General features: G+C 45.4%; 5 protein-coding genes across 5 annotated transcripts in view; 3 read left to right on the top strand and 2 right to left on the bottom strand.

Annotated features, from left to right (window-relative positions):
- Nucleotides 1-231: 231 nt before the first annotated feature.
- AK88_03176 (uncharacterized protein) lies at nucleotides 232-2,590 on the top strand (the record flags this gene model as incomplete). The annotated part of the gene is made up of 2 exons (XM_012480798.1): nucleotides 232-1,733; nucleotides 1,885-2,590. The coding sequence occupies 2 exons, from the start codon at nucleotides 232-234 to the stop codon at nucleotides 2,588-2,590; spliced, it is 2,208 nt and encodes a 735-aa protein (XP_012336221.1).
- Nucleotides 2,591-3,250: 660 nt separating this feature from the next.
- Nucleotides 3,251-3,789, bottom strand: AK88_03175 (uncharacterized protein; the record flags this gene model as incomplete). Its single annotated transcript, XM_012480797.1, has 2 exons — nucleotides 3,251-3,538; nucleotides 3,706-3,789. 2 exons carry the CDS (start codon nucleotides 3,787-3,789, stop codon nucleotides 3,251-3,253), a joined length of 372 nt encoding a protein of 123 aa, XP_012336220.1.
- A 1,269-nt stretch (nucleotides 3,790-5,058) lies between these two features.
- AK88_03174 (ribosome biogenesis GTP-binding protein YsxC) lies at nucleotides 5,059-7,144 on the top strand (the record flags this gene model as incomplete). Its single annotated transcript, XM_012480796.1, has 6 exons — nucleotides 5,059-5,101; nucleotides 5,320-5,411; nucleotides 5,808-5,906; nucleotides 6,060-6,152; nucleotides 6,441-6,716; nucleotides 6,920-7,144. The coding sequence occupies 6 exons, from the start codon at nucleotides 5,059-5,061 to the stop codon at nucleotides 7,142-7,144; spliced, it is 828 nt and encodes a 275-aa protein (XP_012336219.1).
- Nucleotides 7,145-8,363: 1,219 nt separating this feature from the next.
- Nucleotides 8,364-9,101, top strand: AK88_03173 (uncharacterized protein; the record flags this gene model as incomplete). Its single annotated transcript, XM_012480795.1, has 1 exon — nucleotides 8,364-9,101. The coding sequence occupies one exon, from the start codon at nucleotides 8,364-8,366 to the stop codon at nucleotides 9,099-9,101; it is 738 nt and encodes a 245-aa protein (XP_012336218.1).
- A 652-nt stretch (nucleotides 9,102-9,753) lies between these two features.
- Nucleotides 9,754-15,739, bottom strand: part of AK88_03172 (uncharacterized protein) — a gene marked incomplete at both ends in the record, with an annotated part of 7,314 nt that continues 1,328 nt past the window's right edge. The window contains 3 exons of the mRNA XM_012480794.1: nucleotides 9,754-9,795; nucleotides 9,940-10,018; nucleotides 10,146-15,631. Of these exons, the coding sequence (XP_012336217.1) occupies nucleotides 9,754-9,795; nucleotides 9,940-10,018; nucleotides 10,146-15,631 (5,607 nt within the window). The remainder of the gene's footprint in view (nucleotides 9,796-9,939; nucleotides 10,019-10,145; nucleotides 15,632-15,739) is intronic.

The raw sequence follows: 15,739 nt of genomic DNA, 5'->3' as shown, positions 1-15,739 counted from the left end.
AAAAAAAAAAAAAAAAAAAAAAAAAAAAAAAAAAAAAAAAAAACAGAACATGTGATTAACGAGAACCGAAAAAGTGACATCAATGAAGAAAAGACAAACACACAGAGTTCAAAATTAAATCAACCTGAGGAACAAGACAAAAAAAAAACAAATCTGCATGAAGGGACGTCTGTGAAAAAAGAACCCAGTGATGACCTGCTGTGGATATCAGGAGAAGAACGTGCGTCTAACATGGGCACGTACAAAGCGGAAACGTCAAACAGGGAGGAAGGATGCAAGCCAGAAAAATTGACCAAACTGATGCACGAACTGGGGGGCAAAAAGGCAGAAGCGAGAGGCACGAGTGATTTAGCGACAGGAAAGGACAGCGCGGTAGGAAGCAAAAAGGAGTTTATGGAGAGAGGGAATGCCTCGGAGGTGACCCCTAAGGGATTAGCGAGAAGCCGCGGCGTTCCCCAAAATAGCCCAGCGGGCTTCTCGCCCAATTCTGCGCCAAGGTCGACACCAAAATTGGCCTCAAAATTGGCCGCAAATTTGACGCCCAAATTGACCTCAAAATTGGCGCCCAAATTGGGCTCACAATTGACGCCCACTGCCGCGCCCATTGTTGCACCGCGAAATGGCCCCGCGTGGAACCGCGGCAAGTTCGCCTCTCTAAGGAAGGTGTCCCCATGGACGCTCCACGGACACAAAAGCAAAACGAACCTCCCATCAGTGCATCCGAAGGGGAGTGAAGAAAAACGAAAAAGAAACCCATATGAGACATCACGGGAAAAAAAAATGACAATTTTGGCCAAGAGGATCCGGTGCTTGACCTCCTTCGAAAGTGGTACTGAGAGCAGCGGAGGGGCAGATGCCGCCAATCCGAAGGGTTGTGCCAGTGACGGTGGAGGAAATGTAGTAGAACCGAGGTGTAGCATCAAAGAAGAGGGAACAGATGCTATCGATGCCATTTCTAGCCCTACGAACCAAGTGCACGAGCAGCAGGACACTCTACTTCTTCTTCTGACGAGGGACTTCCGTGTGAATGACAACTGGGCATTGACATACGCACAGGAGATGGCCAAAAAGAAGGGGTACACCCTCATCGCATGCACATGTCTGAATAGGAAAGAAAAAGTAACGAACCGATTTATTTACACAAAGTTGAAAGTCTTAAAAAACCTAGAGAATGCACTGAAGCAAATTAACATCCCCTTTTACATTTTACCTTTGTACATGATTGACGAATTTAGTGAGTTCATAAAAACACATCACGTAAAAGTAATCACGTGTGACCTGCATGTGTTGCACGATGAGAAAGCATTCATTAAATCGCTAACTCATTTGTGTAACAAGAGGAAGGTTAAAATGGTCCAAGTGGATTCACACAATGTTGTCCCCATGTGGGTCACTTCCAAGGTCGAGGAATGCTCAGTGAGGACCATCAAGCCAAAGATACAGGCCCTCCTACCAACCTTCCTAATTGAGTATGTGTCGGTAGAACCTTTTGAGCAAAATTTGAAATTCCCTGACCCATTCGACGTGGACGAGGTGGTCAGCAAGCTCACCGTGTCTAACACTTGTGCAGTGGTCCCCAATTTTGTCCTCACCGAAAACAAGGCGCAGGAATTGCTGAGCGATTTTTGCACCAAGGCCCTGGACAAGTACAACGTCAAGAGGAACGACCCGAACAGCGACGCCGGCAGCGTGCTGCTGCTGTACATAAACTTGGGGGTCCTATCTGCCCAGAGGTATGGGAGAGCGGCGTGCACGCGGCCAGGCGGCGTGAAGGCGACCAGCCGGCGGACAATGTGCCCGCTAGCGGGTACTGTGTAGCCTGTTCGACTTCTTCCTTATCACCCGTTTCACGTTTCACGCTTTACCTTTTACGTTTCCCCGCAGGTGCGTGCTGGAGGTGCACAAGCACGCGTACAACAACCCGTCCATACACGCTGTGAGCGGGAAGGAGTCCTTCAGCGACGACTTCATCATGCGCAAGGAGTTAGCGGACAACTACTGCTACTATAACAGAAACTATAACAACTTCGAAGGCGGCAGGGAATGGGCCAAGGAAAGTCTGAAAAAACACGACGCAGACAAGAGGGAATATTTATACGATTATGAAGACTTTAAAAATGCGAACACACATAATGAGATGTGGAATTGTTGCCAACTACAACTGATCAATGAAGGGGTCATGCATGAGTTTTTAAAAGTTTTTTGGGCCAAGAAAATTCTGAACTGGTCAGCCAACTCGCAGACTGCTCTGAAATATGCCATACAATTAAATGAAGAATTGTCCATTGATGGCAAGACCCCCAGTGGGTATGCTTCTATCATGTGGTCTATCATGGGAGTTCATGATCAGAGTTGGAACGAGAGAAATGTGTTTGGCAAAATTCGATTTATAAATAGTAACGGGTGTAAACGTAATTTCGATATGAACATGTTCGTGTTAAAATATCCCAAGGGAAAGGAAAACGCTTCAATTGTGAAGAAAATTCCGACCATTACTTTTGCTAGTTATTTGAAGAAGCGGAAAAATGGCCCCGCGACTCCACTTCAGGAACCCACACGCAAGATGCATATCAAGGGGCCCGTTCGATGATCTGCGGGAAAAACTACGCTGCCCCCAATACACATTTAACAAAAGAAATGCGTACAGGTAAGTCAGTCAAACATGCTCAGCACCTCTGCACATATATGACCAAGCGGCTGCTACATTTAACATGCAGAAGTTTTCCGAACGCAGTGGGACATGACCGACCAACGAAGAAAAAACAAATAGGTGACAACTACTCGGCAGGTGTAGCGGCAGCAAGGAGCACTAGGGTGGTCGCGTCATTGAGCTGCCCTGTCCCATTCCGCTTCGAGCGTCGCACTCCGCACGCTGCGTCATTTTCGCGTGGGAAAATTACAACTTAGCCACAATTTTCTACAGGAATTTAATTTTAAAAAAAAAAAAAAAAAAGGAGGGCCATACAGGCGCGGGGATTATACACATATACAGTACGCATGTGTATGTACATATCTGCGGAGGGGATACAAAAAAAAAAAAAAAAAAAAAGGAAAACTGCTCGAATGGTGAAGAAATGGGACAAAGAAACAAAACCACACTGATGGAGATGCAGATCATTATTGCGACCGCGATCACGACAGCGATAGCAATAGAATAGTAAGCTTGGGGGGGAGGAGGAAACGTTGGTGTGCACACTGGCATTTATATTAACGCACATGCAGCTGCGCATGTGCCCAAACTCGCGCACGATCAGTGCTGCTTCAAACTCTGCAACAACACGTCCCTGGCAATTTCTGCCTTCTTCTGAATGTAAGCTGAGCCATTGTACGGCCCGCTCTTCTCATTCAACTTGCTCAATATCATGTGTCTATTGTGAATCTCCTCCCGCAGGGTATTCAATTCTTCCTTGGTTAATTTTTTATAAACCTTGCTCTTATCCACGCTCAGGATGTTCAGCGCCTCCTCCACGTTCATGCACGTGCTGTACTTTTCCTTAATGAAGTGCGTGTTCCTGTTCTTTATGATTTCTTTGTATGCCTGTTGGGGGTTACAAATGGCAAAAAAGGGGGCAATAAGAGGGCAATAAATTGGGCGGCGAAAACTCAAACGCGGAGTGCACACATGCAGTCGTAACAAATGTTCCACGGGTGCCCACATGGTTCAGTGAGCTATGGAGTCCTCCCCCGCACTTGCGTCCGTCTTACCTGTATGAAGGCCTTGCCCAAAGCAGTGGACGTTATGATGAGGAACTGAAAAACAAACTGGCTAAGGGGCCTAAACGGTAACATTTTTTAACACCCCCGTTTATTAAAAAAAAAAAAAGAAAAAAAGGAAATGGTTCCACGTGGGCGGGAAAACTGGGCAAACGGGGCAAAGGGAGCAAATACCGTAGAACGATGTGTGCGTTCCCCCACTATCCCGTTATGAAAGAAAAAAAACGCAAATGTATCCTGTTAAACTTGTTGCTGCTACACCCACTTTCCATCATTAAAAACGTTTGCTCTGAGGACAAAAGTCTGACAGCGAGGGGGGCCGTATAAAATGAGTAGCTCTTCAGTTCAAATTGCACGAGCTATATTTAAATGTAGGATTTTGCGTGTTGGAGATTTCTGTTTATTTATTCTTCGTGGGTCTTTTTTTTTTTTTTTGTTGTTGTTTCTCTTCAGCTCTAAAATCGGTGGAGTTTCGTGTAGCGCGCTTGGGATCGCTGATGAGTGGTTCCTGCCTTTTTTTCTCCACTACGTATTCTCCTTTGTCGATAATTTTTTAAAGTGGCAGATCGGTTTGCGTGCCACGTCAACCGTTAAGCAGCTAGCCAATTTGAAGTCAACCAATTTAAGTACGAACCAACTGCGCAACTCGCTTCAAACTCCCACCCTCGAGCGTTCCCTCAATTTCGTGTTTTGCGCTTCCCTTGGACATTCACTTTGGCTTCATTTTCCCAGCTGTTTCCCGTTGCCTTCCCGCTGTTATGCTGTGACTGTAGTGGTAACTCTGCTGGGTTGTTTCGTTGCGTTGTTGCTCCGTTGCTCGGTCGCTCATCGCTTTTACGATAGCTTATCCAATAACTGTATGCTCTATCCCAAATTTATAAACTTCAACCACGTGGACCTACAATGTTTTTTATTTTAACTCCTTTAATGCGAACAAACGCCGTGTGACCTTTTTTATGGAATTTTTTTTTTTTTTTTCTGTATGAACGGCAAGGTAAAAAAAGGAAAAAAAAAAGGAAAAAAAAAAGGAAAAAAAAAAAAAAAAAAAAAAAAAAAAAAAAAAAAATCACCGCTGTTTTGTGCTGTAATGTAGCGTAAAGCCACTGGGCCAAATTGTAACTGCATACATAGAGTTTTATTAGTCCTTTTTTTTTTTTTTTTCGGAGTTTGACAACAATGTGTTGTAGTTTCTTTTGCTCCTTTTTTAAGTGCCCGTGCCGCGTTCCCTGTTGTTGTTGTTCCACCTGTTCGTGAGTCTTGGCATGGCTTGATTTTTTTTTTTTTTTTTTTTTCCCACCCACGTGAGCATCTCTCTCGTGCCGATGGAACACCGACGTTGTTAAAATGATAAGGAAGGCCACACAGTCCCTCTTCAAGGAAGACGCACGTACGTGGAGATTAGTCCAAATGGGTGCAAGTGCGTGTAGAAGGGCATTTGTGTAAAACCCCTACGCGTAGGAGAGGCTGTGCGGAAATTGCGAAAACGCACATGTGCATATAATGACGCATACAAATATATCAGTGCGCGCTTTCATACCTGCTTACATGTTGTGTCCTCTCCCCCGGAATATACATCCTTGACTGTCCACCGTGTCCCCCGTGCAGTAGCAGGAACGCCGTACTTGGCGAAGCCATTCCTTAATATCAATTTTTTAAATGAGGAACAGCTCCCCTTTTGGCTGACTGATGAAAAACATGTAGGTGAATATACCGACGAGCACTTGCAAGTGCGGTCGCATGATGGCGCGGAAATTTTGCTTAACCAAAATGGGGAAAGCATAGAACAGACCAATTTATATCCTCAATTTTTTACATAAGGATGTGCCTAAATGGTGTCTTACGAAAGTGTGATTAAACCTCATGCGATGTGTGCACGAATGGCGATTGCGTTTCCGTTTCCTTTTTCTTCTTTTTTCGCAAAAGAAGGCAATCTATGGTGCATTGAAGTTGTAAAGTCGCCGTAGCCACCGCGTGACAAACCTCATAAGGAAAAATCGGCCCCTTAAAGAACGTCTGTGCCGAATTGTACCAACCCGCACCTGAACGAACAAACCACAGCTCGCCACTTGGCCCAATTTCTCCCCCCAATGCAGATTAAAAAGTGCAACTCCATTTTCAACTCGAAAATTATTGCCTACCCAGTTTATGTAGCCCAAACAATTCATAAGTATAAGCCTTCAGCCATCCCGCAGGTAGGCAAAAAAAAAAAAAAAAAAAAAAACGCATTATCAACATGCACAAATCTATCGCGTAAAAAAAAAAAACTAGAGGCGTTATTATGACCCTACAAGCGTGCGACAAAAGGACCCCTCACCCCCGCCCCTCTTTGAATTTCCAACATGCAGGTAGCCATATTCGGACGGTCCAACGTCGGCAAATCGAGTTTAATCAACGCCCTGCTAAACAATAGGGAAGTAGCGCAGGCCTCAAAGACGCCGGTAATTTTACACCAAAAAAAAAAAAAAAAAAAGGGGCAAATACACATTTAATTGACCCATCAGTGACAATATGCAAAGCTCACTCGTTGATGCTGAACTGAATAGAACCCCATCGTTCCTGTCCACCAGGAGTCTCTTCTCCATCTATGCGCCCTAGCTGCTCCCAAGCAGAAGTAAACATTTGTGATGAAGAATGTGTTGCAGTACTTACACCACTTTTTTTTTCTCCCGTTTTTTGCGTGTGCAAATTGGCCATTTGTTTTTTTTCACCTTTCTGTGTCCACGCAGGGGCGTACGCGGCATTTGTTTATTTTCAACTTACTAAATCACCTCTCCATCGTGGACTTACCCGGCTATGGGTTTGCCAAGGTTGCCAAGGACATGCGTGACAACTGGTCCATCCTTATCGAGGAGTATTTGAAGAGAGCGGTTAACTTGAAGCGCGCTCTGTGTTTGATTGAATGTACAGAGTTTTTCACTCCACACGATTTTGTCTTACTGGACATGCTAATAACCAAAGGAGTGCCTTTTCAAATTATCCTTACCAAGGTGGATAAGCTTCGGGTATATTTCACACACACACAAAAAAAAAAAAAAGGAGAGTAGTAAAATATATATATATATATCTCTGAGTGGCTTTTTTTTTTTTTTTTTCACCTTTTTAACACTTTTCGCGCATCAGTGAGGTTTTTAAAATGTGCTTTTTCGTATAAGATATATACACTTCCTATCCCTACCTACGCCACACCCAACACAACTGCATATAGGCACACGAGCTACACAAACTTATGTTTAAAGTCCTCTCCGTGATTGATAATTACAAGAAGAAAGTAAAATTCCTCAACGAACGCACCCACAAGGATAATGCCACCTACGACATGAAAATAAACAGCTACTTATTTAATGTGTCCAGTTTGAAGAATTTTGGGGTTCAGCAGCTGAGGGCCCACTTGGGGTTAATAGCAACTGATAATATGCGCATGAAGAAGTGACGACAGGAAGGGCTCAAAATATCTGGGCCGTTCAGCACTGTTGCATTATAAGAAATTTATATGTGTACCACAAATATGTACGGGGGGGCAGGTGCATACTGCTCTGAAAAATGTTTAATGTGGTTTTTTTTTTTTTTTTTTTCCTAATCGGGGAGAGGGCACCTGCTCTACGCACATGACGTGTGTTATTATGTAACACGCCCGGGAATATCGCCATCGGGCACCGCGCACCGTGCAGCATGTAGCGTGCACATGTAGCCTGCACCGGGGGGGGTTAGAGCATACCTCTTTTTTCTTTTTTTTTTTTTTTTGAGGAACGACGCCACGTCAATATTGTATGCCCCCCTTTTTTTTTTTTACCACCTTTAAACCACTTTGAGCATTTGTGATAAATCAGCACACTTATTTTTTTCTGCATACTCCCATTTTGCCTGTTTTTTTTTTTTTTTTAAAAGAACTTCAATTTGCATTTGCACGACGTCGCCACAAGGTACAGTGGATGGGGAGGACGCGTTGTGCGTCTCGTGTAGGGAGGGGTGTATTCCTTTTTTGTGAATGCCTCGTGCAAGTGCTGTTTGTTTATGCCCCTCATGGGGGCACCCCATACCCCTGGTGCGCAGCTGTTACTTATGGGGAAATGTTGGTGACGACATTTTGCAATTTTGCTGAGGGTGCGTTTTCACCACGGTGGGGAGGCACAAGTTTTTTTTTTTTTTTTTTTTTTTTTTTTTTTTTTTTTTCAAGCACACTTTGGTGGAGCATTTTGTCGAGAATATTTTTGTGAGGCACATTTTTTATTTCAATTATCTTTTCCCCTTCACTTGCAACATTTTTTTATTTTTCAATTTAATTTTTTTTTTTGCAACTCCTCTCTACACGTTTGTTGTTTGGCTTTCATTTTCCCAATTCACACGCGCGCCACCAGAATAACAGCACACAAGTGCAAATCTGCGAAGCGGCAAATTTTCGAAGCTGCGAAGCGGCAAATCTGTGAAGCGGCAAATTTTCGAAGCTGTGAAGCGGCAAATCTGTGAAGCGGCAAATTTTCGAAGCTGCGAAGCGGCATCACCGCACCAATTGAGAAGCTAACCGACGAGAGTCGCTCAAGTGCCTACCGACGAAGGCTTCCCGCCCGGTTGTTGTGTACAAGCACACCCCTCCCCAGCAGGAATTTTTTTTTTCCCCCTCTTTTTTCTGGCGAACCCCCTTGTGCGAAATAATGAAGGAAGAAGCACAAAGGCACATCAAGCTGACCCCATCTCAAACAACCCCAGTGGTGCTGGTGGTAGGGGACCCAGGTCGTGTTGACAAGGTAAAGGTGTTATGTGACTCGTACATAGATTTGGCATTTAATAGAGAATACAAAAGTGTTGAGTGCACGTACAAAGGGCAAAAGTTTTTGTGTGTGAGCCACGGAGTTGGATCAGCAGGATGTGCAATCTGTTTTGAAGAGCTCATGAATAACGGAGCAAAGGTAATCATTCGTGCTGGTTCTTGTGGGTCTCTCCAACCAAATGAAATAAAAAGAGGAGACATCTGCGTATGTAACGCAGCCGTACGGGAGGACAGAGTATCTCACCTAATGATTCATGCAGACTTTCCAGCTGTCGCCGATTACGAGGTATACGACACATTAAACAAAGTTGCACAGGAATTAAAGGTCCCCGTTTTCAATGGAATTAGTTTGTCTTCTGACCTGTACTACCCCCACAAGATCATCCCAACGAGGCTGGAGGATTACTCAAAGGCTAATGTCGCTGTTGTGGAAATGGAAGTAGCAACCTTAATGGTTATGGGTACTCTGCGAAAGGTAAAAACGGGAGGAATCTTTATCGTTGATGGGTGCCCCTTTAAATGGGATGAAGGCGATTTTGATAATAACCTCGTTCCAGAAAAACTTGAAAATATGATTAAGATATCTCTGGAGGCATGTGCTCGCTTGGCCAAGAAGTATTAGAGACACACAGCGGCATTAGGCGTGTTTTATAGCGAGATTCATTTTTTACCCCAAGTCCATATGCACATATATAAAAGGTGAAGGACCATCCGCGAGAGAAAAGGGCCTTCTTATGTGTATATATATATGTGTGTGTGTGAGATTTCTCCTCTTTCAAACGAAACATGTATTATTTTTATATTACATTTATATTGCATTTAAAAATGTACGAATTGTAAAAGGGAGGTCTTCCCATCGATGATCCATTTGCATATTTTTCCTGCAATGCGTCGGTGGGAGTGTACCCTTTTTTTTTTTTTTTTTTTTTTTTTTTTCATGTTTCCTCTGCTACTCCTCGTGGAGCAATATGTTAAGAGGAGCCACACACCCCATGGGCAACACGCACACACACAAACGCAAGCACGAACACGTACGTAGGAAACACTTGTCGTTCCTCCTACGACTGTCCATTTTAAAAATTTTCTTAAGCGGTCAAACGGGGTGGAATTTCTTAAGCGGTCAACGGGGCGGCGTGCTGAGCAAGTCGCCCACTTATCGTAAAGAGTTATCGAGTGATTGAAAAAAAAAAAAAAAAAGGACTACTACATCGTGCGGGGGAAAGGATATCCTCCCAAATGGGCTGCGAATTTGGCCTACAGGTGTGGCGCGCGGGTTACCGTTCGTTCAAGCAACTCAACTCGATTAGGAGCTCACCCTGAGAAGTGGGGAATGGGAATGGGAAGTGGAGAATGAGAGGCGGGATAAATACGCGGCGAGTGCACCAGCGGGAAAATAAATCATGTCGCAGCCGCTGCTCCTCCTCGATGGGGAAGCAGTCACCCGTGCAGTTGGTTATTACTATCGTTATGTGCTCCAGCAGGTTGGCCCTTTTGAAGAATAACTCTTGAAGGACTTGGGCGGAGTAAAAGGGGAGTTGCCTAAAGGGGGAAAGCGGTGGGAAGAAGTGTGTACGTGTAGCTGGCTCGTCGCTGCGCCGTCACTGCAAGTAGCTTAATGGCCACTTCGCACGAGTGCCTTGGCCGGGAAAGCCGCTTCCGCTCCTACCGTAGCATGTCGTCGAAGAGGACATTTTTGATCCCAAACGAGTTTGTCCTCTTGTGGAGGTTGAGTCTGGCCGATTGGGTGAAGACATCTGGGCTCAAATCTGCATGCGCATTCAGTGCCAAGTGGGGAAAGAGGGACTTCCTAACTATGTTGTAGGTCTCCTTGAAGAAAACAAAAGATTTACTGCTCAGTGGGTGGAATAAGTGAACAGACCCGTCGTTCGAAATGGACAAAGCAGAGTTTGATCTCCGACCTGGATGAACGGCATTCACATATTTAAGTATTCTTCTACTAAAATTAAAAAAATTAACAATGTACAGAGTGTCCACAGATTGGTAATTGCGAAATGAAAAAGTTAAAAAGTTATTGAAGACATCCACAGCGATAATACAAATGAGTGAGTCCAACACAATGTACTGACAAGAGAGTATGTTTAAATTGGAACTAAAAAAAGGGGTTGATATTGGGATAATGCTTCGGCTATCGTGTTGGTGTTCATAATTATACATGTTAATAAATATTCCCCTGTATAAATCTGCTACGATAAAAAAATTCTTTACTACCTTAATATCAGTGATGAAAAAATTATTGTCCAAGAAGGCACCTTTAGTAAAATCATTTTCATTCACTTCATGAATAAAAAGCTTCGAGTTAATGCAGTGAACGATATTGCAGTGTACATTGGGGTCAATTTTTTTACTTTTCCTATTCGCCCTCCCTGTCGCGATGCTCCTAGCATACGTATTGCGCACTTCCTCCTCTCCTGAAAGCAGTTCCCCATTCTCTCTTCGTCCGCTGTACTTAGCACAATGCTTGATGTCTCCACTACGACTGAGGAGGATGCTCTGCAGGGCACTACCCAACCCCCCATTCGGGCACCCCTCGCTGTGTATGTAGAACGGGTGAATCTGTGTCACTGAGCTGTTATAGGTCTTCTTCATGTATACAGACAGCTTCCCTTTTTTGCCCTTCCCAGTGGGGGAGCACGCTTCTCCTTCTTCTCCTGCTTCCTTTCCCTCCTTCGCGTCCCTCACGGGATCGTCGCCCACGCGGGGGAATACTCCGCTTAAATCAAACACGTAAATGTTGCCCTGCGTTTCGACCCTCTCGCCAATATTCAAACTAGTGCTCACGTAAATGTGCTCCTTCCCATGGAGACACCCGAACGAAACACAATGGATTTCCTCACTGTGCTCAAACGTGTAGTACCCATACACCCTTTTTGTATCACACTCGTGTAAAATAAGTAACTTACTAAACTTGGCATTTGTTTTTGCGGAGCAAATGGGTTGGTTGTTCTTCCGCATAAGCTCTTCGTCGTTCCTTGTGACTCCGTCCTCCTCCTCCTTATCGTTAGTACAGAGGAACCCCTTCATCTTGTGCGTGTACTGATTGTTAATGCTGTCCTGCAAGTGCACATTTGGCACGCACTGAACTTCTTCCTCCCCTGCATATGCCACGTTATTTCGAAGTTCGTCCTTTTGCATGGTTAGTCTTTTTTTTTGTAGCTTCTTCAGGCAGTGGTATTCATTGTACTTGACTCGAACGACGGCGCAGATGATTTTTCCGCGGGTTATTTTGTGTACGGTGGGGTCTTCCCTGTTGGGGGGTTCCTTTTGTTCGTTAGGTGCAGTTGGCTGATTCGTTTCTTGCTCCGTTTTTTCCTCCATTTCTGCGGTTGGCTTGTTCTCTGCCTCTTTTGGGTCTTCTTTTTGGCCCCTTTTTTGGCCCCTCTTCAGAATGTACTCAAACTGGGACACAGCTATTTTGCAGACATAGGGGTAGGACAAAAACAGCTTGGAGATGAAGTCATCGTTGAAGGAGAATTTGCTGAGGAGGGGACTTTTTAGAAGAAACACCTCGTTGTGTATTTGCACCTTGTCAACGTTGCTGTGGTGGCAGGTCACCTCCAGGGGGGGACAATCTTCACTTAGCGCTCGCGCGATGTCGCGGTTTAATTGGTATTCGTGATGACCGCTGTCCTGGCCGCCATGTGGGCCACCTGCACACACTTTTTCCTCCTCCTCAATACTAACGATACGAATCCCCCTTGCGTCAACCCTGAGAAACGCATTACGGTCAATCGTTATAATACTCTTGGGTTGTGTCTCCTCCGTTGCCACTTGTTCCTCCTCATCGCAGCGGTGAACAAATAGCTTGCCCCTACAATTGGACAGCAGTAGGGGGGGGAAGGTCTCGTTGTAGGCCCGGACCTTCTTATAAAGTTGCTCTTCCAGATTACCACCACTGACGTGACTTAGGTCCACCTTGGAGAAATTTACATGAGGATAACCTACTATACATTTTGATAATTTTTTTTTTTTTTTTTTTTTTTTTCTTTCACTTGTTTGAAGTGTAACATTGTCCCCTTTTGTCTTTGCCTTCTTCCTTCCGCTCTTCCGTCCCCTCTTCCTTCCATCTATGTACAGGACAAAACCGTTGTTCATTTCTGCCTTGTCGCGCGAAGCGGTAACGACTTGCATGTTTTCACCACTGGGGTCCTTCACAAAATGCACGTTGCTGAGCAACGGCTGTGTGTACCTGTGTGTGACCACCTGGAATTTCAATCTGCTCATGCTTTTCACTTGGCGCATACTTTTGTATATCAGGATGGGTCTCCCGGTTAGGAAAACGATTAAGATGTAGTTGGAGCCCAGTGGGAAGAGGAGAACATTTATTACCTCTTCGAGTTTGTACGTCTCGAGGAGGAATTCCCCCCCAGACGCCTCTCCTTTCGCTCCGTTCGCACATATCCCACCTTTCCCCCATTTCGCGTGGTACACGTACTTGGGAACGGCTAACAAAGGGTTACTAACAAAAATTGTGCGCTTCTTCTCGAGGTGGAAAATGTGGAGCGTGCAGTTCGAGTCATTCAGGAAGGAGAGAAGACTCTGGGCCTTGCTCTTAACCGTGGAGATGCAGCGGACGTTGTTCAACCGGGTGTACAAGGAGAGTATTTCTCCCACTTCTGAACCACCCATGCTGTTCAAAATGGCGCAAAACATATCTGGCGTGTTGGTTTGGAAGAGGGAGAGAAGATTTTCCTCCATTGTGTTGGTGGAATTCCATGGGCAAGATGCTTCTTGACCCCCCTTCAGTGCTGCTCTCTCCATGACACAGGTTGCAAATCGGAGGAGGTTAATTTCTTCGTCGTCCCCACTCTCCACATCTAGGCAGCGCAAAACGCACATGTTCAGTAGGGATGTGACTTCATGTACCAGATGTAACAAGTTTGTCACTGCGTCCAAGTGGAACGTGTACACAGAGCAGCTGCCGCTTTCGTGTCGCAGAACTAAAAACTTCCTCACCAGCTTGCATTCCACCACTGCGTCCTGCACACAAACCCTCCTAAGCACCATGCACGTGTTGGAGTAAAGAGACACGTTGATCTCCTCCCGGCAGACCTGCACTAGTAAACCCTTAAACCGTAACAACGCTATGCAATTCCCTTCCATATTCAAGTGTGTATTTTTTTTTCTCTCCATTAAAAAAAATTGTGCGCATTTTTGTTTCAACTCAAATGTGATGTGATTTTGCTTGTGGCAACAGGTACTATCGCCTGCATCTGGTGGGGTGTCCCGTTGACTCTCCTGTTCGTCATCCCATTCGTTTCCCCCTTCAAGAGAATGCTCCGCTCCAGGGTTGTAAACCATCTCCAGGTATCTCTTCACATCCCTCCTGCTGTAATGAACAAAAGGGTAGAATCTGAAAAAAGCACGAAAGGTGTTGGCCTTGGCTGTTCCTGTTGGAGGGAACTCCACCACCTCGTGAGATGGTTCCCCTTGCACGCTCTCTCCCCTTAGCGTGTAAATAAATTTGGCGCGATGGTTGCTAAGTAGAGTTTCCCTAGTCTTGTCCCCCACGTCTGAAACATGCAACCCACTAGTTGTAGGTTCAACCACTAATCCTTCCTTGTGCTCATTCAGAAGAGTCATTTTTGTCCTGGTCCCTTTTTTCTGTCCCCATGTATTAAGGTTGCCCACGCATAGGAGGAGGCTTCTCCTTATGAGTCCATTGCCTGCTGCTCCCCCATCAGTGGTAATATTTTGATCACCGTACCCTCTCCCATCTCCCACTTCATTATAAGGCCCACCTTCACCAGCCTCCTCCTGGCGTGTCCATCCTTCAAGGTTAATCATAACATACTGACCCGCTCGATGCCTTGTTCCCCCCTCAGTGGCACACACACTCCTTGTGCACGCCCCTCCAAAGGAAACATTTAACAAAGTGCTGAAAGGAACTCTAAAGAAAATTTTTTGCACACTGCTATATTTTTTATTCCCTATAAGGGCGAAGTAGCTGCTTCTGTTTACCAAGCTGGGTTCTTCATTGGACTTAATTAAATCTGTTAACATCCCCTTGGCTGGTATTTTGTCCACTATGGTTATTATTTTCTTATGACTCACATTTCCTAGCCCAAGAGAGCTTCTTATTTTTTCTCTCCTGTTCTTCCTCCTCTTAAGTATAAACAGGGAAGGGACGTACTCGATTCCCCCCTGGGCATTTATTAAGGAAAAATTACCTTCGAGAATTTTTATTTTTTTTTTATATTTATGAAATAGGTAATCATACTTGGTGTGGTTGAGTCCTTTCGTGTGTTCGTTGACCATTGGGTTTTTGTTTAGGTAGATCAGGAGGTCCATTAGGAAGTTGTCATTTGGCCGCACCCTCCTGGTCGCTCTCGCCGGGTCTCCACGCGGGGTTGCAACAGGGGGAGGTGCATTGGGGGAATCCCCACTGGCAGGCACCAGGTCCACATCGTGTGCTACGTCCACATCCCGTGGCGATTCCCCCGTGGGGTGTCCCCCAGCACGCTCCTCCCCTTTGAGCAATTTCTCCCTCTTGGCTGGGTACGACGGGAGGGCTGCCTTTCTCTTCCGCGAAGACACTCCCGCGCGCCCACCTCTGACACGCCTTGCCAGACTGCGCCCCCCACGCCCCCTGACGAGCAAATCCACGTCGGCTCTGCCGCACAGCCCATTGTAGCAGCATACGAAATGGACCCTGCCTCCAAAGAAACAAAGAGAGGACTTGGCTAAGTCATACTTGAACGTATAAACCTTCCTCCACTTTATGAGCTTCACCAAGTTGTTGTGGTCCCTCGACAGAGTCCCTTCCAGGACACATCTCCGGGTAAGGATAAAAAGCTTCCCCTTCCTGTGGCACATGTTACTACTACTCTCTTTAAAACGCACATTCAAATCTGTGCAGTCACAAAAAAGAGTTTCTTTCTTCTGCAAATGAAGAACCCCATTCGTGTAGCAACTTTTTTTAAAAAAATAAATTACTCTTTGGTTTTTGCGTATGTTCAGAACGTACAGGTAGTCCTGACAAAGACATATGAGCAAGTCCTTCACCCGCAGGAGGTCTATTGTATCGTTTGGAAATGCCTTCATCAGCTTGTTCGCGTCAAACTTGTGATCCTCTTGTCGTAGAACTAGGAGCTTCAGGTTCAGCTCTTCCACCGTGGCGTTACCCACGTTGATCTGCAGTGATGGGGAGAAGTGGTGTGGAGCAGTGATGAGGTGGAGCGATGGGGAGAAGTGGTGTGGAGCAGTGATGAGGTGGAGCGATGAGGAGAAGTGGTGTGGAGC

This window comes from Plasmodium fragile (assembly GCF_000956335.1).
Source record: "Plasmodium fragile strain nilgiri unplaced genomic scaffold supercont1.35, whole genome shotgun sequence".
NCBI classification, from domain to species: domain Eukaryota; phylum Apicomplexa; class Aconoidasida; order Haemosporida; family Plasmodiidae; genus Plasmodium; species Plasmodium fragile.
Note: the sequence above shows the minus strand (reverse complement) of the source record. Positions and strands in the feature narration are given on the sequence as shown.